Raw genomic sequence first — 25,709 nt, 5'->3', positions numbered from 1 at the left:
CATCAAACCATGCTGTGGCAGGGTCCCACATACAAAATGGAGGAAGACTGGCACAGATGTTAGCCCAGCAACAATCTTCCTCAAGCAAAAAGAAGAAGATTGGCAACAGATGTTAGCTTAGGGCCAATTTTGCTCACTGCCCCCCCCAAAAAAACCCAGTGAAATACTAACCATTGAGAATAAGCATTTCCAAATATCTTACTTTTAAAATTATTGGAGTAATACATATTTTTTTAGAAAATATACATGCAGCAGAAAAACATCTTCAGAAATTCTATAACTCAGAGATCTTCACTGTTCACATCATGATTTAACAATTTTCTTACTACTGAAATAGTAGGAGAAATGCCCAGTTGATTAATTCAGATTTTCTTAAAAATTTTTCCAACAAAAATCAGTAAAACTGTAATAAAAGAAGGTAATAAATTGGAACAAATGATTTATGATATATATGGGAAAACATTTAATATTTGAAAAATTAATATGAGTCTATAATAAGATATGAACATGCAAATGTTTTAAGAATAAACATAGATTTGTAAAAAGTTTCAAGAAATGTTCAGACTTACTTATAAATATATACAAATTAAAAAATATAAGCTACCACATCACACCTATTAATTAGAAGAAAAATATTAAAATGATAAAACCTGGAGCTAGTAAATTACAATGAGGCAGATATATTTATATATTCCTGCTGACATTGTAAATTATTAAAATCTTTTTATAGCATTGTTTATTCAACCTTTATTCAGCAAATAATAAATGCCCAACATACACCAGTCATTGTACAGGCAAGCAGTTGTTATTGGGGAGGAAAAAATAAATCACAGTCTTCAGCCTGGTAATTCTCTACTTTGACAATTGTAAAAGTAGAGATTGTCCTTCACGGGTCCTTGAAGGAAGCCAAATGTCCAGCAGGTGGGAAATGCTAAAGTAAATTATGGTATATTACATATAGTGAAATATCATAGCGCCACCAAAATGATATTTAGACTAGGTAAGTGGACATTTTTATTCAAATTTAATAATGGTAAGCAACAATAATAGTACACCCAAAATGTATAACCCAATATTGCTTATGGAGAATAGTCCATCCATGAAAAAACTGTATATATAAGATAATAAATATCAAGAGAGCATACACTTTTTATTTTTATTCTTGCAAATTGCTGTTTATTTCCAATTCTCACTTCTAACCACTGAAATAAGTTAAATATTAGCTAACACTTTTTTCGTAACAAATTAAAGTCTTGATGCTTTAGATATCAGATGACTTAAGATATTTAATATAAATATTTCTTTCTTTCAGATTAACATTGATGGGCAGGGTAGTAGGACCTTTAATGTAAGGTATCTGAGGGAAGTAATTGGAGTCGTGAGTCAGGAGCCAGTACTATTTTCTACCACAATTGCCGAAAGTATTCGTTATCGCTGAGATATAACCATTGACGAGAGAAAGAAAGCTCTCAAAGAAGCCAGCGCCTATGAGTTTATCATAAAATCACCACAGGTAAACACTCTGTTAATGTAGTTGCCCTCAAAATTAGAATTTCACCCCATACACCTGAGGTCTTTCCTCAAAGGTTAAGCTAATAATGTTTGAGATGCAAGGTTGTCCAACTTTGCTAGGTAAGTACCTTGAATTATTCAGTTGGAGGTTTAAGGAGTATAGTCTGGTACATGAATCATATAAAATTTTATACAAAATATGTGTTAGTAGTTTTTTAGAACTCCGTATTGATTTATTTCATTAAAATTTATGACTCATTACGATATCAAAGTGAAGCTCTATGTTGTCTTGAATTTCTAGATCCATAGCTTTTTCTGTTTAAAATACTTCAAGAACTCCTCCATCTTTTCTGTTGTAGAAATTTGACACCCTGTTGAGAGAGAGAGAGAGAGAGAGAGAGAGAGAGAGAGAGAGGGTCCCTGCTGAATGGGGGACAGAAACAGAGAATCGCCATCGCTCGAGCCCTGGTTCATAACCCCAAGATCCTTCTGCTGGATGAGGCCACGACAGCCTTAGACACTGAAAGTGAAGCTGAGGTACAGGCAGCTCTGGGTAAGGTCAGTAGACCCTAAACACCTGAAGGACCAGCAAATTGAAACTTTATTGGAAATTTTTGCCAATGCTTTACAAATCTAGATTGAAAAGCATGAACATAAGAGCAAATGAAGCTCTCTCTCAGGGCTTTATTGATTTCTTTTTTGTGCTGACAGAGTATGTGGTCCAGAGGTGGGTGAGGCTTATCAGTGGTAGAAGACTTGTGTTTGACAAATAGCCATAAAAAGGTCAGCCCCACCTTCCAAAGCCTGAAACAACTGAGTGCCTCCATGCCAAGGGCTAGCCCTACTCAGCTGCACTCCAAAGAGAACTGACATCAGCCTTGTTGGCCTCAGGCCTATCACAACTGTATGCCCCTGAGCCTAGAAACCAGCTACACTGGCTACCAACCCAATTAAGAGGACAATGGCAATAAGAGTGTGCTAATAGACTTTGTAGCCAACAGTGCTGAGGCCCCTCCAAACCGGATTTACAAACAGCTAGCCAGGGAAGGAAAGATCAGACTCCCTGGGTACCTGAAGTGGGAGCAACCCTGCCACAGCAGAAGAACACAAGTAGCCCACAAAGGGGTCACTCCTGGTTCTTATGGTCTGGTCATGAGAGGGAAGCACACTGCTGGTCCTCATAAGGCATCTCATACATAAGGCCACTTCTCCAAGATCAGGAGACACAGCCGACTCACCTAGTACAAAGAAAACAGCACAGAGAAAGAGGCATAATGAGGAGGCAAAGGAATACTTTCCAAGGAAGGGAACACTACAAAACACCAGAAAAAGAACTAAGTGAAACAGAATCTAGCAAGCTCCTTGACAAAGAATTCAAACAAAACATAATCAGGATGCTCACAGATATGCAGAGAAGAATGGATGAACAAAGTGAAAACATCAGCAAAGAATTGGAAGATATAAAAAAGAACCAATCAGAAATGAAGAATACAATACTCGAAATGAGAAATTCACTAGAGGGACTCAATAGCAGAGTAGAGGAAGCAGAAGAACGGATCAGTGAGCTAGACGAAAGATTAGAGGAAATCACCCAAGCAGAACAGAAAAGAGAAAAAAGAATTAGACAGAATGAGAACAGTGTAAGGGAACTCTGGGACAATATCAAGTGTGCTAACATTTGGATTATAGGGGTCCCAGAAGGAGAAGAGAGAGACAAAGGGGCAGAAAATTTATTTGTCGAAATAATAGAGGAAAATTTTCCTAACCTGAGGAAGGAAACATACATCAAAGTTCAGGAAGCACAGAGAGCTCCAAACAAGAGAAGCCCAAGAGAGGCCCACACCAAGACAGATTATAATCAAAATGTCTAAAATTAAAGACAAAGAGAGAATCTTAAAAGCAGCAAGACAAAGGCCACAAGTGACATATAAAGGGAAGCCCATCAGACTATCAGGAGACTTCTCAGTCAAGATCCTACAGGTGAGAAGAGAATGGCACAACATATTTGAAGTGCTAAAAGGAAAAAACCTACAACCAAGAATACTCTATCCATCAAGGCTGTCATTCAGAATGGAAGGAGAGATAAAGAGCTTCCCAGACAAGCAAAAATTAAAGGAGTTTATCACCAAGAAACCAGTTCTACAAGAATTGCTGAAGGGACTTATTTAAGTGGGAAAGCAATGACCACAAATAGAGATAAAAGAAAAAAATTATCAAAAAAACCCAAAACAACAACAACAAGAAAAAACAGGCAATAAAATCACTTGTAAGGTACAAGTATAGTAAAGGCAGCAGATCAACTACCTGTGAAGGTAATATGAAGGTTAAAAGACAAATGTACTAAAATTACCTATTTCAATGATAAGAGGGTAATGGATATACACACACTAAACAAAAGACTATATATGATGTGAAAATCCTATAATGTGGGAGGAGGGGAGTGAAAAAGTAGAGCTTTTAGAAAGAGGTCAATAGACTGTTATAAGCATAGTATACTAAATAGGATCCTCATGGTAACCACAAACCAGAAACCTATAACAAGCAGGAAAAAAAGTAAGACAAAAGAAATCAAACATATTACTAAAGATAGCCATCAAACCACAAATGAAGAGAGCAAGAGAAAAAGAAAGGAACAGAGAAGAACTACTAAAACACCCCAGAAAAAGAAAATGTGACAAAATGGCAATGAATATATATTTATCAATAGCTACTTTAAATGTCAATGGAATAAATGCTCCAATCAAATGCCAAGGGTGGCCAACTGGATAAAAAAGCAAGATCCATGTATATGCTGCATACAAGAGACACACTTCAGACCTACAGACATTCACAAACTGAAAGTGAAAGGATGGAAAAAGATATTCCACGCAAATGGCAAAGAAAAGAAAGCGGGGGTAGCAATACTTATACCAGAGAAAATAGACTTTAAAACAAAAACTATAATAAGAGACAAAGACGGGCACTACATAATGATAAAGGGAACAATCCAACAAGAAAATATAACACTTGTAAATATCTACGCACCAAACATAGGAGCACCTAAATATATAAAGCAATTATTAACAGACATAAAAGGAGAATTAGATGGTAACACAATAATAGTAGGGGACTTTAACACTCCACTTACACCAACGGATAGATCATCCAAACAGAAGATCAATAAAGAAACACTTGCCTTAAAGGACACATTAGACCAGATGGACTTAGTAGATATATACAGAACATTCCATCCAAAAACCACAGAAAACACATCCTTTTCAAATGCCCATGGAACATTCTCCAGGATTGATCACATATTAGGCCACAAAACAAGTCTCAATAAATTTAAGAAGATCGAAATTATACCATGCATCTTTTCTGACCATAAAGGTATGAAACAGGAAATCAACTACAGAAAGAAAACCAGAAAAGCCATAAAAATGTGGAGATTGAACAAAATGCTACTGAACAATGATTGGGTCAATGAAGAAATCAAAGAAGAAATAAAAAAATTCCTGGAGACAAATGAAAATGAAAACACGACATGCCAAAATCTGTGGGATACAGCAAAAGCAGTTCTACGAGGGAAGTTTATAGTAATTCAGGCCTACCTCAACAAAGAAGAAAAATCCCAAATAGACAATCTAAAAGTGGACCTAAAGGTACTGGAAAAAGAACAACAAACAAAGCCCAAAATTAGCAGAAGGAAGGAAATAATAAAAATCAGAGCAGAAATAAATGAAGTAGAGACTAAAAAAAAATAGAAAAAATTAATGAAACCAAGAGTTGGTTCTTCGAAAAGATAAACAAAATTGACAAGCCCTTAGCTAGACTCACCAAGAAAAAAAGAGAGAAGGCTCAAATAAATAAAATCAGAAATGAAAGAGGAGAGATTACAACGGACACCTCAGAAATACAAAAGATAATAAGAGAATACTATGAAAAGCTATACGCCAACAAATTGGATAATCTAGAAGAAACGGATAAATTCTTAGAAACATACAACCTTCCAAAACTGGACCAAGAAGATGTAGAAAATTTGAATAGACCGGTCACCAGTAAGGAGATCGAAACAGCAGTCAAAAACCTCCAAAAAAATAAAAGTCCAGGACCAGATGGCTTCCCTGGTGAATTCTACCAAACATTCAAAGAAGATCTAATACCTATCCTTCTCAAACTCTTCCAAAAAATTGAAGAGGAGGGGAGGCTTCCTAACTCCTTCTACGAAGCAAACATTATCCTGATACCACAACCGGACAAGGACAACACAAAAAAACAAAATTACAGGCCAAGATCACTGAGGAACATCGATGCAAAAATCCTCAACAAAATACTAGCAAATCGAATACAACAATACATTAAAAAGATCATACACTATGATCAAGTGGGTTTCATTCCGAGGATGCAGGGATGGTTCAACATCCGCAAATCTATCAATGTGATACACCACATTAACAAAATGAAGAATAAAAATCACATGATCATCTCAATAGATGCAGGGAAAGCATTTAGCAAGATACAACATCCATTTATGATAAAAACTCTAAGTAAAATGGGTATAGAAGGAAAATACCTCAACATAATAAAGGCCATATATGACAAACCCACAGCAAATATCATTCTCAATGGAGAAAAACTGAAAGTTATCCCTCTAAGAACAGGAACCAGACAAGGATGCCCACTGTTACCACTCTTATTTAACATAGTATTGGAAGTCCTAGCCAGAGCAATCAGGCAAGAAAAAGAAATAAAAGGGATCCACATTGGAAAAGAAGTGAAACTATCACTCTTTGCAGACGACATGATTTTATATCTAGAAAACCCTAAAGAGTCCACTAAAAACTTTTAGAAATAATAAAGGATTACAGTCAAGCTGCGGGATACAAAATCAATGTACAAAAATCGGTTGCATTTCTATACACTAACAAGAAAGTAGCAGAAAGAGAAATTAAGAATACAACCCCATTTACAATTGCAACAAAAAGAATAAAATACCTAGGAATATACTTAACAAAAGAGGTGAAAGACCTGTACACTGAAAACTATAAGACATGGTTGAAAGAAATCGAAGAAGACACAAAGAAATGGAAAGATATTCCGTGCTCTTGGATTGGAAGAATTAACATTGTTAAAATGTCCATACTTCCGAAAGCAATCTATAGATTCAACGCAATCCCTATCAAAGTTCCAACAACATTTTTTACAGAAATAGAACAAAGAATCCTAAGATTTATATGGAACAACAAAAGACCCCGAATAGCCAAAGGATTCCTGAGAAAAAAGAACAAAGCTGGAGGTATCACACTCCCCGATTTCAAATTATACTACAAAGCCATAGTAACCAAAACAGCATGGTACTGGCACAAAAACAGACACACAGATCAATGGAACAAAATTGAGAGCCCAGAAGTAAACCCACACGTTTACTAATATTCGACAAGGGAGCCAAGAGCATATGATGGAGAAAGGAGAGTCTCTTCAATAAATGGTGTTGGGAAAACTGGGCAGCCACATGCAAAAGAATGAAAGTAGACTATTCCCTTACACCATGCACTAAAATCAACTCAAAGTGGATTAAAGACTTGAATGTAAGACCCAAAACCACGAGACTTCTAGAAGAAAACATAGGCAGTACGCTCTATGACATTGGTCTGAGCTGCATATTTTCAAGTCCCATGTCTGACTGGGCAAGGGAAACAAAAGAAAAAATGAACAAATAGGACTACATCAAACTAAAAAGCTTCTGCACAGCAAAGGAAACCATCAACAAAACGAAAAGACAACCTAACAATTGGGAGAAGATATTTGCAAACCACATATCAGATAAGGGGTTAATATCCAAAATATACAAAGAACTCATACAGCTCAACAACAAAAAAACCCAACAATCCAATTAGAAAATGGGCAAAAGATCTGAACAGAGATTTCTCCAAAGAAGAAATACAGATGGCCAACAGGCATATGAAAAGATGCTCAACATCATTAGCTATCAGGGAAATGCAAATCAAAACTACCATGAGGTATCACCTCACTCCGGTCAGAATGGCTATAATTAACAAGACAGGAAACAACAAATGTTGGAGAGGGTGTGGAGAGAAGGGAACCCTTGTTCACTGCTGGTGGCAGTGCAAACTGGTGCAGCCACTGTGGAAAGCAGTTTGGAGTATCCTCAGAAAATTAGGAATAGATCTACCATGTGATCTAGCTATTCCACTGCTGGGTATTTATCCAAAGAACTTGAAAACACAAAGGCATAGAGATACTTCCACCCCTATGTTCGTTGCGGCATTATACATAATAGCCAAGACTTGGAAGCAACCTAGGTGCCCATCAAGGAACGAATGGATATAGAAGATGTGGTATTTATACATGATGGACTACTACTTAGCCATAAGAAATGATGAAATCCGGCCATTTGTGACAACATGGATGGACCTTGAGGGTATTATGCTGAGTGAAATAAATCAGAGGGAGAAAGCCAAATACCATATGATCTCACTCATAAGTAGAATAAAAAAACGACAAAAAAAAATCAGATAGCATTGGAGATTGGACTGGTGGTTACCATTGGGGAAGGGGAGAGGGGGGAGGGCAAAAGGGGTGATTAGGGTCACATGTGAGGGGATGCACTATAATTAGTGTTCAGGTGGTGAACATGATGTAACGTATACAGAATTTGAAATATGATGTATATCCGAAAAAAAAAAAGATCATGTCATCTGCAAACAGCGAGAGTTTCACTTCTTCACTCCCTATTTGGATTCCTTTTATTCCTTTCTCTGGCCTAATTGCTCTGGCCAAAACCTCCAGTACTATATTGAGTAAGAGTGGTGATAGTGGGCATCCTTCTCTTGTTCCCGTTCTCAGGGGGATGGCCCTCAGTTTTTGCCCATTGAGTATGATTTTGGCTGTGCGTTTGTCATATATGGCCTTTATTATGTTGAGGTAATTTCCTTCTATCCCCATTTTGTTAAGAGTTTTTATCATAAATGGCTGCTGGATCTTGTCAAATGCTTTCTCTGCATCTACTGAGATGATCATGTGATTTTTATTCCTCAGTTTGTTGATGTGGTGTATCACGTTGATTGATTTGTGGATGTTGAACCATCCCTGTGTCCTTGGTATGAATCCCACTTGATCATGATGCATGATCCTTTTGATGTATTGCTGAGTCCAGGTTGCCAAAACTTTGTTGAGGATTTTTGCATCTGTGTTCCTCAGCGATATTGGCCTGTAGTTCTCCTTTTTTGTGCTGTCCTTGTCAGGCTTTGGTATAAGAGTGGTGTTGGCCTCATAGAATGTGTTAGGAAGTCGTCCATCTTCCCTAATTTTTTGAAATAGCTTGAGAAGGATAGGTATTAAATCCTCTCTGAAATTTTGGCAAAATTCCCCAGGGAAGCCATCTGGTCCTGGGGTTTTCTTCTTTGGGATGCTTTTGATTACTGTTTCAATCTCTTTACTTGTGATTGGTCTATTCAGATTGTCTCTTTCTTCTTTACTCAGCTTTGGGAAATTGTAAAAATCTAAGAATTTATCCATTTCCTCTAGGTTATCCATTTTGTTGGCATATAGTTTTTTGTAGTATTCTCTTATAATCCATTGTATTTCTGTGGAGTCTGTTGTTATTTCTCCTCTTTCATTTCTGATTTTGGTTGTCTGAGCTTTCTCTCTTTTTTTCTTTGTAAGTCTAGCTAGGGGCTTGTCAATTTTATTTATCTTCCCAAAGAACCAACTCTTTGTTTCATTGATCTTTTCTACTGTCTTTTTTGTTTCAATAGCATTTATTTCTGCTCTGATTTTTATTATTTCTCTCCTTCCAGTTACTTTGGGCTTTGTTTGTTCTTCTTTTTCTAATTCAGGTGTAATTTGAGATTGCTTATTTGGGATTTTTCCTGTTTGTTCAGGTGTGACTGTATTGTGATGAATTTCCCTGTTAATACAGCTTTTGCTGCATCCCATATGAGTTGGTATGGTATATTATCATTTTCATTTGTCTCCAGATATTTTCTGATTTCTCCTTTAATTTCTTCAGTGATCCATTGCTTGTTCAATAGCATATTGTTTAGTCTCCACATCTTTGTCCTTTTCTCGGCTTTTTTCTTGTAATTAATTTCTACCTTTATAGCATTATCATAGGAAAAGATGCTTGTTATTATTTCAAATTTTTTAATTTATAGAGCCTTGCCTTATTTCCCAACATATGGTCTATCCTTGAGGATGTTCTGTGCACACTTGAGAGGAATGTGTATTTTGCTGTTTTTGGATGAAATGTTCTATACATGTTTATTAAGTCCAACTTGTTTAGCTTTTCATTTAATTCCAATGTTTCCTTGTTGATTTTCTGCTTGGATGATCTATCCATTGATGTGAGTGGGGTGCTGAGGTCCCCTACTATCATTGTGCCATTATTAATATCTTCTTTTAGATTTGTTAATAGTTGCTTTATGAACTTTGGTTGTGTTGGGTGCATAGATATTTATAAGCATTATTTCTTCTTGATGGAGTGTCCCTTTGATCATTATATACTGCCCCTCTTTGTCTCTCTTTACCTGTCCTTTCTTGAAGTCTACTTTGTCTGATATCAGTATTGCAACACCTGCTCTCTTTTGTTTGCCATTTGCTTGGAGTATTGTCTTCCACCCCTTCACTCTGAGCCTGTGTTTGTCATCGGAGCTGAGATGTGTTTCCTGGAGGCAGCAAATTGTTGGGTCTTGTTCTTTAACCCATCTTGCCACTCTGTGTCTTTTTATTGGAGAATTTAATCCATTTACATTTACAGTGATTATTGATGTATGAGGGCTTAATGCTGTCATTTTATCATTCGTTTTCCAATTTTCCTGCATTTCCTTTGTTTCTTGTCTTGTGTGTTTTGGTCTACCCATTGAATTATGAAGTTTTTTACGATGTGTTTCTCTCTTTTTTCCTTATTTATTTTTTGTGTCTGTGTTCTACTTTTTTGTTTAGTGGTTACCCTGAAGTTTGTATTCAGAATTTCATGTATAATATAGTCCGTTTTCTGATGACCTCTTTTTTCCTTAGTCTATACCAATTCAGTCCCTTTCCTCCTCCCCTCCTAAGTTGTTGTTCTCATATCTTATTCCAACTTGTGTTGTGAGTTTGTGGTTAAAGTGACAAGATTGTCTTTGTTTTTGGTGTTTTCCTTCCTTTTAGCCTAATGCTATAGTTGGATATTTGCTATCCTATTCTGATTCTGTCTACCGATTTATCTCCTTACTCTGTGTTTTGTGATCCCTTTCTCCCTTTTTTCTTTTCTCAGGTATGAGGGCCGTCTTGAGGATTTCTTGTGGGGTGGGGGGTGGGGGGTGTCTTGTGGCTACAAAGTCCCTTAGCTTTTGTTTGTCTGGTAAAGATTTAATTTTTCCCTCATATCAGAAGGATATTTTTGCTGGATAGGGAATTTTTGGCTGAAGATTCTTGTCTTTAAAGTTTTGAATATGTTGTAATACTAGCTTGTAAAGTTTCTGCTGAGAAATCTGCTGAAAGCCTGATAGGGGTTCCTTTGTAGGTTATTTTCTTCTGCCTTGCTTCCCTGAGTATTCTTTCTTTGTCATTCATTTTTCCAGTTTTACTAGTATATGCCTTGCAGTAGGTCTTTTTACATTGACTAATCTAGGTGATTTGGAAGCTTCCTCCACACACATTTCCCTCTCTTTCCCTAGATTTGGGAAGTTCTCTGCTATATTTTTTTGAGCACACTTTCTACTCCATTCTCCTTCTCTTCACCTTCTTGAATACTTATAATTCTTGTGTTGCATTTCCTCATTGAGTCGGATATTTCTCGGAGACTTTCTTCATTTCTTTTTAGTCTTAGTTCTCTCTCCTCCTCTGTCCGGAGCATTTCAACATGTCTGTCTTCGATTATGCTGATAGACTCTTTATGATGTCCACTTGAGCATTCAGGGAATCCATATTTTGTTTTATCTCTTCCATTGTGTCTTTCATCTCTAATATTTCTGATTGGTTCTTCTTTATAGTTTCAATCTCTTTTGTGAAGTAGCTCCTGAATTCATTGAATTGTTTCTCTACATTCTCTTGTACCTCATTGAGTTTTTTGATGATAGCTATTTTGAATTCATTGTCATTTAGCTTACATATTCCTGTGTCCTCAGGACTGAGTTCTGGGTGCTTGTCATTTTCTCTCTGGTCTGGAGATTTGATGTAGTGTCTGATGTTGGAAGGTTAGCTCTTTCTCATTCTGATATCATTCAGTTGCAGTTACAGCCTATTGCCACTGGGTGGGGGTTGAGAGCTGTGTATTCTGAGCCCTCAGCCTTCAGCCAAGATCCCAGGGGCTGGAGCCCACTGAGCACATTGAGGGGAGGGTCACTTTCTCCTGTGTGCCCTCTGGGATTTCTTGATCAGCTCTCACTATCTGGTCTCCTGGGGTCTTGGCTTGTTGAGGTTACCCTGCATGAAAGCTTTTGCCCCGTTAAAGGGCTTCCCTCTAGGCTGCAAGAGCCCATGGGAGTCCTGGGTGAGCCCCAGAAGGAGGGACCCCTCCCCCACTCCTTCCCTCAAGGGTTCTCCTGCAACAGCAATTGCAGTCTTTAGAGGAGAGAGCGAAGTTCTCTCTTACCCCATTCCAGCTCCTCTGAGGGGGGATCCAGCCTCTCTGCCTTCCATCATGTGGCTGCGTGTCTCTCCAAGGTTTTTGTGTTGTTAGGATGTCTTCTGTTGGAGTATGGATGCCCCTTTTTGTTGTATGTTGGAGGGGAGAGAGTCCCAGGCAGGTCCACTCCGCTATGATGCTGACGTCACTGTATTTTGATTTTTCAATGAAAGTTACTAACCACAGTGCTTCATACCTATGTGCACTCTCCTACTCATAGTGTTACCGTCCTGGAGGGGCAAGAATAGAATCAAAAGAGAGCCTCCATGGTGAGTTTATGAAATGATTCCAAAAGGTTCCATTTTATACTTTTTTTCCCACACATTCCAGAAAGGTTAAAGGTACTTCCTTTGTTTGGGCCTGCCTTTCATCCCCGCTCATCCTAAATTAGCAGAAGTTCCAAATTTCTTTTTTTTTAATTTAAATTTTTGTTTTTATAGCAGTAACATTGGATCAGTAACATTATATAACTTACAGATGTGCATCATAATATATTTCAAATTCTGTGTAGATTACCTCATGTTCACCACCCAAAGACTAATTGCTTAATTACAATGTGCTTAATCCCCTTTCCCCCTCTTCCCTCCCCCCTTCCCCTCTGGTAACCACCAGTCCAATCTCTGTTGCTATGTGTTTGTCATTGTTTTATCTTCTACTTATGAGTGACATCATATGGTATTTGACTTTCTCCCTTTGACTTATTTCACTTAGCATAATTCCCTCAAGGTCCATCTATGTTGTCAAAAATGGCCAGATTTCATCATTTCTTATGGCTGAGTAGTATTCTGTTGTGTATATATACCACATCTTCTTTATCCATTCTTGCCTTGATGGGCACCTAGGTTGCTTCCAAGTCTTGGCTATTGTGAGTAATGCTGCAATGAACATAGGGGTGCATGTATCTTTATGCATTTTTGTTTTCAAATTCTTTGGATAAATACCCAGCAGTGGAATAGCTGGATCATATGGTAGATCTATTCTTAATTTTCTGAGGAAACTCCATACTGTTTTCTATAGTGGCTGTACCAGTTTACACTCCCACCAGCAGTATATGAGCAAATTTCTTAATAACTGGTGTCCTTGAATCTAGGATATTTATTTGCCAAGGTCTTGTCATTACTGGGGTGTCTGAGAGCTCTGAAAAAAAAAGTCTCTTTGCATCAATTCTCTACTCTAGCCAAAATTTCTTGGTTAAGGGTGATAGCTGCTAACTTTTAAATTCACAAATACATATTTTGTTTCTCCTGCACACCAGCCATTCACTCACAAGTCTGAGCCCCATTCCTCAGTTTCTTTATGTTGACATAGCATCAACCTATTATTATCATAATGATAACACAGTCACTGTTAGCAGTTTACTCATCACTATTAGTATCATGAATGTAATTAGATTGATCAAAGTATTTCCTATATGCCTTATCATACATGGACCAAGCCATGCTACTTCCACATCAGTAAATATTTATGAATGCTTCTTTGAGGTTTACATACTAAAAATCAAAGAACAGTCTTAAATGTTGTCCAGTAGAGATATGCTCTAGTCTCTCTCTTTTTTGTGGTACAACTCTTTTATATTTGAGCACAATTAATTCATCTGGTTATTTTAGTGTAAGGACTGAAGTAGAAAGACCACATTATTTTTTTTCCTGAATGACTACACAGTTGGCTCAATACCATTTATTGTATAGTTCCCCTTTTCCCTACTGATAGAGAATGCCATATTTATCATATACTAATTCTTAAATGTTTTATATCTATTTCTAGATTCTTTAATTTGTTCTATTGATCAAATGTCTATTCATGTGATAGCATCCCCTGGATTTTACTGTGTTAGTTGCTTTTTATGTTCTAATATCTGGCAATATTCCTCTCTCATTAACTTCTTTTTCAGAATTTTCATGGCTTCTCTTTTTTAAAAAATTGAGCAATAGTTCATATACCATAAAGTTCATCCTTTTCAAATGTAAAATTCACTGGTTTCTAGTATAGTTACAAGATTTTGTGACCTTGACCACTGTCTAATTGCAGAATATTTTCATCATACCAAAAAGAAACCTCATACCCATTTAATAGTCACTCCCCATTCCATACTCATACATAGCCCTTGGTAACCATTAATCTACTTTCTGTCTTTATGGATTTGCCTATTCTGGACGTTTCATATAAATGGAATCATACATTGTGTGGTCTTTTGTGACTGGCTTCTTTCACTTAGCATAATATTTTTAAGGTTCATCCATGTTGGAACATGTAGCAGGATGTCATTCCTTTTTATGACCCAATAATATTCCATTGTATGGATATACCACATTGTGTTTATCTTTTAATCAAATGATGAACATTTGGATTGTTCCCACTTTTTGGCTATTATGAATTTAGCCTCTCATTTTTAATTTATACTTTTAACTACTTAAGTGAATTAAGCTATAGTCTAATAACTGTCCTAATGATGTGGTTTTATTGCTTCCGAGTAGGAGTGTTCTTATCAAGCTAGTAGAGCTAGTGAGTATCAAAAAGAGTAATCACTATTAATGACATAACATGGGTAATTTGATGAGTATTTTCCAGGGTTTAAGTGGCCATTCATAAACCCACCAAACCAACTTGTGAGTTCACTGAACCACTTAGAGGGATGATTTGTAGATTTTAGCATGAAAAACATCACCTGGGGTGCTTGTTAAAAATCAGAGTTACTGGCCCCACTCCAGAGACTGTGATTCAGATGGTCTTTGAACCATCCAGATCTCCGAGGTACATTTTCACCTAAGTTTCCTGCATGTAGTCCATCATAATTACAGTTAGAATCAGGCACTTCCAAAGAAACTCTACAGAACTGCTCTGGAGAAGGCTGGATGTGGCAAAAACTCCCCTAACAGGTTTCTGCTAACCTCTCTAGCATATTACATAACTCAGAACTAGGGCCACTTAGGCAAGTATGAAATCACTTGAGAAGGGCCAAACCTTTTCTTGTTTTTTGGAGTAAACACTGACACTACTGTAGGCTTCCAGAGTTATCCATCCTCATCCTGAAGGGATTGGCCTCCTTCCTGGTCCAGAAGCTAAGTCTCACTTAAACCTTTCATAGATGAGTGATGCCTTTGTGCCCTAATCACATGGAGAGTGTAAGCTACTCTCTCATCCACCATGAGCACGTCCATCTATGTGCTTAATTGTGTATGTTAATTGACAGTGCGATGACCTTGTAACCATGCTGCCCCACACATTTGTCCTTTTCTCCATTAGGCCAGAGAAGGCCAGACTACCATTGTGATAGCACACTGATTGTCTACAGTCTGAAATGCAGATGTCATTGTTGGACTTGAGATGGAGTCATTGTGGACCAAGGAAGCCACAGTGAACTGATGAGGAAGGAAGGGGTGTACTCAAAATTTGTCAAAATGCAGGTCGCTGCTTCCCAGGAAGTTTTCCTGCTGTTTGCTCCTCAATATAGTGTTCTGTACTTTGTTACAATATCACACAGCTAATGCCATACTGAGAAATAAGTATTCAGGAAGATGCCTAAAAGTATACATCTGGGACTTTAATTCACAACGAGTGAAAGAATCTCTCAAGGCAAGGGAGGAGCAAAATAAAGGAAAATGCCAAAAACATTTTGAGCTCATTCCTTAGGACAGAGATTCTCTTTTTTGTGTGTGTGTGTGGAAAGATTTGCCCTGAGCTAGCATCTGTTACCAATCTTCCCCCTTTTTTTCCCTCTTCTCCCTGAAGCCCCAGTGCATGGTTGTGTATCCTTCTAGTTCTTCTATGTGAGCTGCTGCCACAGCATGGCAACTGACAGATGAGTGGTGTGGTTCCATGACCAGGAATGAACCTGGGCTGCCAGAGTGGTGAAAGCACAGAACTTTAACCTCTAGGCCTTCAGGGCTGGATCAGGACAGAGATTCTTAATTGTCTGGGGAATGTGTTCAAACTAACAGGTCCTTTCCACCCTAAGATTAGGGCGATCAGAGTGGTGGTAGGAGTAAGAGGGCAATGCCAGGATCTCTAGTCATTGGGGGAGGTCGTAGGTGATTTAAAAATGCTTCCCAGATGATCCTAATAAAATCAATAGGAGGATTCCTGGCTCTAGGAAGCAAACAATTTGGTTTTCTTTTTAAAAAAAATCATTCATTCTAGTTCCTAAAACAGATGATATTGATAATTATTGGTTTGTCTTATTGCTGAACAAGACACTTTATTTTGCAAATAAAATTTGCAAAATAAAGAAATCTAAAATTTTTTCTATAAGCATGATTCTTATAATATTTGTAAAAGTGTATGCATTTGCTTTGATATAACTGTAACTAATATGTATGTACATATTTTTGTTCTTTTTTTCTTAACATTCCAGATATACATCATCTAGATACTATCATTTTAATGGCTACACAGCAGTCCGTTATATTAATGTATAATAGATTGCTTAGTCATTTCTCTAAAGTTGGAAACTTGGTTTGTTTCTAGTATTTCTCTTTGGGAGCATGTGTGGGTCCAAAAAAGTTAAGTAAAAAATTTGCTTTGTTCAAAAACCTCCCCCAAAATAAAAGTCCAGGACCAGATAGCTTCTCTGGAGAATGCTACTAAACATTCAAAGAAGATTTAATACCTATCCTTCTCAAACTATTCCAGAAAATTGAGGAAGATGGGGCACTTCCTAACACATTCTATGAAGCCAACACCACCCTGATCCCAAAACCAGGCAAGGACAACACAAAGAAGGAAAACTACAGGCCAATATCACTGATGAACAAAGATGCAAAAATCCTCAACAAAATTCTGGCAAACCAAATACAGCAATACATTAAAAAGATCATACACCATGATCAAGTGGGATTTATACCAGGGACACAGGGATGATTCAACATTCACAAGCCAATCAACGTGATACACTACATTAACAAAATGAGAAACAAACCACACAATCATCTCAATAGATGCAGAGAAAGCTTTTGACAAGACCCAACATCCATTTATGCTAAAAACTCTCAGTAAAATGGGTATAGAAGGAAAGTACCTCAACATAATAACGGCCATATATGACAAACCCATGGCCAACATCATACTCAATGGGCAAAAACTGAAAGCCATCCTTCTGAGAACAGGAATAAGACAAGGGTGTCCACTCTCACCACTCTTATTCAACATAGTACTGGAGGTTTTGGCCAGAGCAATTAGGCAGGAAAAAGAAATAAAAGGAATCCAAATAGGCAATGAAGAAGTAAATTCTCACTGTTTGCAGATGACATAATCTTATACATAGAAAACCCCAAAGAATCCATAGGAAAGCTATTAGAAATAATCAAGAGCTACAGCAAAGTCACAGGGTATAAAATCAACTTACACAAATCAGTAGCATTTCTATACACTAACAATGAACTAACAGAAAAAGAACTCAAGAACACAATCCCATTCACAATCCCAACAAAAAGAATAAAATACCTTGGGATAAACTTAACCAAGGAAGTGAAAGACCTATACAACGAAAACTAGAAGACTTTCCTGAAAGAAATTGATGACGACATAAAGAGATGGAAAAACATTCCATGAACATGGATTGGAAGAATAAACATAGTTAAAATGTCCATACTACCTAAAGCAATCTTCAGATTCAATGCTATCCCAATCAGAATCCCAATGACATTCTTTACAGAAATAGAACAAAGAATCCTAAAACTCATATGGGGCAACAAAAGACCCCAAATTGCTGAAGTAATCCTGATAAAAAAGAACAAAGCTGGAGGCATCACAATCCCTGACTTCAAAACATACTACAAAGCTACAGTAATCAAAACAGCATGGTACTGGTACAAAAACAGGTGCACAGATCAATGGAACAGAATTGAAAGCTCAGGAATAAAACCACACATCTCTGGACAGCTAATCTTCAACAAAGGATCTGAGGGCATACAATGGAGAAAAGAAAGTCTCTTCAACAAATGGTGCTGGGAAAACTGGACAGCCACATGTAAAATAATGAAAATTGACAATTCTTTTCCACTATTCACAAAAATAAACTCAAAATGGATCAAAGACCTAAAAATAAGACCTGAAACCATAAGGCTTCTAGAAGAAAATATAGGCAGTACACTCTTTGACATCAGTATCAAAAAGATCCTTTTAGACACCATGTCTTCTCAGACAAAGGAAACAATAGAAAGAAGAAACAGATGGGACTTTGTCAGACTAAAGAGCTTCTTCAAGGCAAGGGAAAACAGGATTGAAACAAAAAAAAAACAACCCACCAATTGGGAAAAAATATTTGCAAGTCATATATCTGACAAAGGGTTAATCTCTATTCTATATAAAGAACTCACACAACTCAACAACAAAAAATCAAACAACCCAATCAAAAAATGGGCAGGGGACATGAACAGACATTTCTCCAAAGAAGATATACGGATGGCCAATGGACACATGAAAAGATGCTCATCATCAGTAAGCATCAGGGAAATGCAAATCAAAACTACACTAAGATATCACCTTATACCCATTAGAATGGAAAAAATAACCAAAACAAAAAGTGACAAATGTTGGAGAGGTTGTGGAGAAAAAGGAACCCTCATACACTGCTGGTGGGAATGAAACTGGTGCAGCCACTATGGAAAACAGTATGGAGTTTTCTCAAAAAATTAAAAATAGAAATACTGTATGACCCAGCCATCCCACTACTGGGTATCTATCCAAAGAACTTGAAATCAGCAATTCCAAAAGTCCCATGCACTCCAATGTTCATTGCAGCATTATTTACAATAGCCAAGACATGGAAGCAACCTAAGTGCCCATCAACTGATGAGTGGATAAAGAAGATATGTTACATATATACAATGGAATATTACTCAGCCATGAAAAAGGATAAAATCATCCCATTCACAAAACATGGATGGACCTTGAGGGTATTATGTTAAGTGAAATAAGCCAGATATAGAAAGACAATCTCTGTATGACTCCACTCATAGGTGGAAGTTAAACATGTAGACAAAGAGAACAGATTAATGGTTACCAGGGGAAAGGGGGATGGGGAGTGGGCACAAAGGATGAAGGGGTACACCTACAACATAACTGACAAATAATAATGTATAACTGGAATTTCACAAGGTTGTAAACTATCATAATCTTAATAAAAAGTAAAAAAAAAATTGTTTTGTTTTCTAACATGTAACTTATCTCCTCTGAGCTTCAGTTTCCATATTTGAAATACTAAACCTACCATTTGAGGTTGTTATAAAGTTAAGAAATAAACACCCGAATATACTAAAAACCACTTTAAAAGGGTGAATTTTATGGTAAGTGAATTATGTCTCAATAATGTTGTTATTTAATTTTTAAAAAGAAGCACCTGACACAAAATAAATGCATGAGAAATAATAGTTATTGAAATTTACAAAGTCCCCAAAATGAAAATATAAAATGAAAAGATAGAAAGTTTTATAACTCTTGCTTCAATTTGCTAGGGAATGTTTGTTCTCCAGCAGGAGGGGATTAATCATAGTGTCTTTGTTAATGGCTTCCATATGGCTTAGCCATCATAGGTCCCTATCATTTCACTGGTTAAAAAGTATATATAATGTTACTTTAATTCACTTTTAGTTTTCATTTCATTGATGGTCACTAAGGCTCTGCGGTTTTGCCAGTGATGAGATGCTGGGTCCTCGGATGAGGTAACCACTTTCTCCCCTGGTTGGCCTATTCCTGTGCCCCTGAAAGAATGACCTTCTGCTCTCATCAAGACTTTAGGCTGGAAGACTGCCAAAGGGATACAGTCAGCTCTGACCTTTCTATATCCTATTCCCTAGGCTTTCTCTCCTAGGAAAAGTTGTACAATTAAAGACTGAACAGTGGCCTGGTGTGATAGAAAAGGCCTGTCACCAACTGAGCAATGGGTTTGGGCAAGCCATTGGCTTTTCGCGTCCTCACTTTTAAATGAGGATGGCCTGCGCTAAGATGACCAATGATGTTTCTACCAGCTCTGACATCCTATATTCTTAGGCCTTTTCAACTTCTTTGCATTGATACTCACACATTTCCCACTTCTGATTTTGGTTTTGCCTTACCTTTTACTTGTTAGTACTGTTGGAGAGATGGAGGAAAGAGCCCCAGTGAGCCAGAGAGTTCACTAAATGCTCAAGCTAATGCCGCTTCGTTTTCCTCAATCTCCAAAGACCAACATAATGTTAATACAACCTTTTCTTGGTTTTGTTTCTAAGCAGAATGATCACTGCTTTTCTATTAGGTTGACTATTAGCTCTTAGTTGTTTCTTTTAAATGTATCTTAATTTTTTTCTGATTATAAATGTAATGCATTCTTATTTTTAAAAATCAAAGCATTTTAAAAAATCCAAACATAGCTATCTCAGAAATTTGAAAGTCTCCCATAATGCAAACCCCTGCTGATAACCACTGACAGCCATTTAGCATTTACGTTTCATCTTTGATAGCCTAAAAGAGCTAAATAATATATCCAGATTTCTTTAATTATTCATGAGATTGAGCATCTTTTCACACGTTCATTGGCCATTTGTATTTTTTCTCTGTGAAAGAATCTGTTCCTGTATTAGGCCTTTTTTCTGTTGGGTTGTTTATAATATTCTTATTGATTTATAAGCAGTCCTTGCATAAAAAGGAAATATGCTCTTCTCTTGTGTGTATTAGAAATATTTTTCCTGCTTTGTTCTTTCAATTTCACTTTGTTGTTTGTTTGGCTGCCATAAAAAAGCTCTAAAATTGTATGTAATTAGATAATCATTTTTTTCTTCTGTGTCTTCAGGATTTGGGGTTGTTCTTTCTTTTTTTTATTGCAGTAACATTGGATTATAACATTATATAACTTTCAGATGCACATTGTAATATATTTAGAATTCTGTGTAGATTGCATCATGTTCACCACCCAAAGACTAATTACAATCCATGGGGTTGTTCTTAGAAAGGATATTCACCCTTGTTTCCTTTCAACATTTATTGTTTTACTTTTTTTTTCTCTTTTGAGGAAGATTAGGCCTAAGCTAACATCTGCCACCAGTCCTCCTTTTTTTGCTGAGGAAGATTGGCCCTGAGCTAACATCTGTGCCCATCTTCCTCTATTTTATATGTGGGATGCCTGCCGCAGCATGGCTTGATAAGCAGTGTGTAGGTCCACAGCCGGGATCCGAACCCGTGAAGCCCAGGCCGCTGAAGAGGAGTGCGTGAACTTAATGACTGCACCAACAGGCTGGCCCCTATTGTTTTACTTTTTCCAATTAAATATTTGAGCCAGCAGAAGTATATTCAGGTATAAGAAATGAGGGATTTTGGCTTTAAATATACTTTTTACCACCTGTGAAAAGTGGCTATCTTGGCTTTGGAGCTCAGTGACCTCAGCATCCACTAAATGAGGGCTTTAAGTAAGGCACAGAAAAAAATATTATGAGAGAGAAAGAGGTAATGGTCATTTGGTCATAGGAGAAGGCTAAAATCAGAATGGGCTTAGTGGAAAAACTATCCATCGAGATGGACCGCTTGATAGCATGGATGAAATTAGAAAAGGAGGAAAAGATAAGGGGAGGCATTCATAAGAGGTGGTCCAGTTTAACTTGCCATGAGCCAGATTTTTGCGGAGCCAGGCTCAAGCATGTGTTGGGGAGCTGTGGAAGATTTTTGAGCTGGGGCATGATTTGAGCAGAGCTGCCCTTCAGGAAAATGAATCTGGTAGCAGTGTGGGAGTGGATGGAAGTCTTTAGGTTGGGTTTGGTTGAGAGATGGTATAAATAGTTCCAGTTATAAGTAACTAAGGAAGTCTACCAATCAGAACATATCTTTGTATTGTTGTTCAAGGCAATATATAAGCATATGTGCAAAATTCTGTTAGTTGTTGAAAGCACAACTGGAAAGCTAGCACCAAGTAATATGCAGAGATCAAGACAGACAGGCTACTGTAGGTGCAGTTGGGCCCTAGCCATGGGATTGAGTTGGGGACAGGGCCTGAAGGAGAGGAGTAAGAACAAGACAGTACTACAAGGACTGAGGTCCTGGACAAACCATTTAGCTGTGTCCTTAGAGATGGAGGAAGCAAACATGGAACCAGACTCAAAGTTAGATTCCAACAAGGTTGTCTTGATGTTCTCTGACCCGGCATTGAGCTAGAGGTCTTTAAATTACCCCTCCATCCCGGCCCCCCTTAAGGAGAGAATTGATCCCAAAGCTGGCAATGAAGCAGAGCCTGCAGGTTGTGTCACCTGGGGTGAGGTGTGAGTCTGAGCAGGAGTGTAAGGAAGACAGAGAATCAGTCATAAGGAAAACAGATTAATTGCCTCCTGTGGGGAGTGACTAGCTTTTCCTTGTTTGTATCTTTAAAAATGAGTCCCTGGTAGTGTTTGTATTTATTCTTCTTCCCTTTCATGGTGGTCATGATTTGTTCTGTGGATTCTTGAGTATTGAGGAAATTCCTACATACTTACTGGATGATGAAAAATTTGCCTTTTAATTTTTAGAAATACTTTTATAATACAATTTTCATATTGTTCAAATAGAACGTCACCTTTCTGTCCTTTTAACCTTTTTTACTTCTGTGTGTTGATACACTTCTTTACAGTTTTGCAGCTAACCTTGATTGAGAAGCTGTTATGGAATCTAAAAAGTCTTGACACACATAACATGCAAAGTGGCTTTATGGTTATAACCTTGGAGGTTATCTCCATCTGGACATACATATACATATGCATGCACGCACACACACACATGTGCACAATTTAACGTTTTGCTCTTCTTTCAGACATTAGGAGACGAGCTCCAGTCAGAAGAATTTGCCATTGAATTAAACGATGAAAAGGCTGCCGTGGGTATGGCCCCAAATGGCTGGAAATCTCGCATATTTAAGAATTCTACTCATAAAAGCCTTATGAATTCTTGAAAGTATCAAAATGGCATTAATGTGGAAACCTTTGAACTTGTTGGTTGTTTTTTAATTGAATTAAATCTTTTATTGTGTGTTTTGCTGTTGAAATTCTTAGCCTTGCAAGTATATTGCAGGCAGAGGTTATTCCTACTAAGAGCTGTACTCTTTTTGAAAAAAGGAAATTTCAAAGTTTAAATGTATTTGACAATGAATTGAAATCAATTCCAATTAAAAATGGGTTTCCAATGGAAAAAATAGATGATGCTTAATATTAACATTAGATATCACATTTATCTTTGAGATCCAGAGATAAATAAGACTTGTCTAAAGGAAGAGGCCCTGAGAATTGCACGTTCTATTAGGTAGGATACATTTGATTGCCTATACTAGGAAACACAGAATAACATCAATTTAAGCAAATTAAGAGTTTTTATTTCTCTTTCACATGACAAAAATCTTAGAGGTGAGAAACGCAGGGCTGGAATAGTGGCTCTACAGTTACTACAGATTCAGGCTCCTTTCATCTTTATCCTCACTATCCTGGCACGGGGCTTCCATCCGCAGTGATCTAGAATGACTCTTGAAGCTCCAGCTGTTGCATCCATGTTCCAAGAAGCAGCAAGAAACGAGAGATTTTCCAGAAGTCCCACACAATACTGTTACTTATATGTCATTGGCCATAACTTAATCACTTGGCCCTACCTAACTACAAGGGAGGAGAGAAAATTGAATCTTTTTACTGTGTGCATTGCCACTCTGAATTAGATTGGAATTCTCTTACTAAGAAAAAGGGGAGACTGGCAAGAAATAGCAAAATTGTACATTCTTTAACATTTCTCACCTGAAGAGTTGGGATATTATTAATTCAAGTTAATAGAAACTTATATGGAGAAGGAATTCATTCTAAGAAAAGATATTTTCTTATTTCAAGAAATTGTTTGAGAATAATTTTGATGTTATTTATTGATAAAGCCTGAGTTTAATTTTACTCTCATGTTGGCCTGAAGCAGCTAATCATACTGAGAGTTCATTGTGTCTGTTTTTCTCTGCCCATAATATTATTTACTGCAGAAATTACAAGGGCTCTCTTAGAGGTCTTAATCTTGGTATATTTATGGAAAGAATAGCAATTATACAGTTGTGGAGCTGCATTATCGTAAGTAAGATAAACAGTTTCCCCCTTTTTGGCTTTGGAAGCATCCACTTTTCACTTCCTCATTTATCTTGAGAGTTATGCTGCTAAACCTTTAGAGTCTGGTATTTTAGAGGAGCACTTCTCTTGGAGAAATACACAGAAAAGAGGGAGAGGCATAAAATGCCACAGTCCACAAGATTGTCATAAGTACCGTCATAGAAGGATAAACAATATGCCCAAGGAGAGGAAGAACTTTAGTCTGATTAGAGGGTCCTGAGAAGACCTATGGCGTGTGTTGAAGAGCAGCCTAAGGAAAAGGCTCCTTTATCAGGCTGGAGACCCGGACTTAAAGATAATGTTAAATAGGAGAAAAAAAGCAACTAAAATACAGAGAAAATGGTTGGGTTGAAAGTCAAGGCTGAGTAGAACCTACTGCTTTGTTCTCTGTTTCGTAGTGACAGAAACATGGCCTAGTAAATGACCATAAGGCTATGGGATTCCATAGGCACCTTTTGTATCTAGTTTAATATTAAACTACCTCTATAGTCAGAATATTCTCCTTTATATGACCTAATTTCTTCATGCTTGACCAGATATTGAGTTCAACATTTGCTGAGAATCTGATGTGTGCCAGGCGTTGGGCTAGTTTCTAGGGATATAAAGACATAGTCTTCATCTTAAAAAAAAAAAAAAAGATCACGTATTAGAAAAGGAGACTGTAAACAAATAGGAAAAAAATCATGGAACAAGCTAAGCTATGAAATAAAAGAAGTCTGTGCAGGAACAGCGGTAAAAGAAAAGGGGGATAATTAATTTGTTTTTGTGAGTTGGGAACATGTCACAGAAAAGGCATCACTGCGCAAGGTTCTGGGGGTGACAAGACCAGGCCCATGTTCTCAGGTTAATAATGGTATCCTACATTTGTAAGGATCTTTACCTATCTATTCATGGGCATTGTCTCTTTTGACTCCAACATCATCCCTGAGTTGAGTTGGGACTTGAATTTTAAGGCATTTTGTGCCAAAATCCTGCTTCTGCTCACTCTGCTCAGGCTGGAATAGGGATGGGCTGGTCACACCATGAAGACTGTTTCTTGGGTGAACAACTCACGCTCACTTTATGCTGTGTAATCAATGGACATTGTTAACATTTTATAATATACTGTCCTACTCTAGTGGTTTGCTGTAGACTGGTCAGTCTCTGCACCTAGTGTGCAAATGCCTTGAGGACACTTTCATGTGTCCTCTTCCATGTCTACAAACTCTGCTAACTGTTGTGTTATCACCAGTGTGTCCTGATATGTATGTGTTCTAGGATGAAACTATGCCACCAGCGTCTTTTCTGAAGATTCTGAAACTGAATAAAACGGAATGGCCCTACTTTGTGGTGGGAACAGTATGTGCCATTGCCAATGGGGCACTTCAGCCAGCATTTTCTATCATATTTTCAGAGATGATAGCACTAAGTGTGAAAACGTCACTTAACAGCTTGAATTAAATCAGTTCATCATTAAATCAGTTCTCATTCCAACCTCAGCACTGGGTCCATATTGGAGTAAAGCAGCCTCAAATTAAATTAAGCCAAAG

At 37.4% G+C, this 25,709-nt stretch overlaps 1 protein-coding gene across 1 annotated transcript in view; it reads left to right on the top strand.

Moving 5' to 3' along the window:
* Positions 1–25,709, top strand: part of ABCB4 (ATP binding cassette subfamily B member 4) — a 72,543-nt gene that overhangs the window by 17,438 nt on the left and 29,396 nt on the right. Inside the window, 7 exon segments of the mRNA XM_070517148.1 lie at positions 1,313–1,513; positions 1,872–1,885; positions 1,920–2,070; positions 15,365–15,440; positions 15,443–15,525; positions 22,866–23,042; positions 25,438–25,590. Coding sequence (XP_070373249.1) covers positions 1,313–1,513; positions 1,872–1,885; positions 1,920–2,070; positions 15,365–15,440; positions 15,443–15,525; positions 22,866–23,042; positions 25,438–25,590 — 855 coding nt within the window.

Source organism: Equus asinus, chromosome 1 (genome assembly GCF_041296235.1).
Source record: "Equus asinus isolate D_3611 breed Donkey chromosome 1, EquAss-T2T_v2, whole genome shotgun sequence".
NCBI lineage: Eukaryota > Metazoa > Chordata > Mammalia > Perissodactyla > Equidae > Equus > Equus asinus.
The sequence above is the reverse complement of the archived record's forward strand: the minus strand, read 5'-3'. Positions and strand labels throughout refer to the sequence as shown.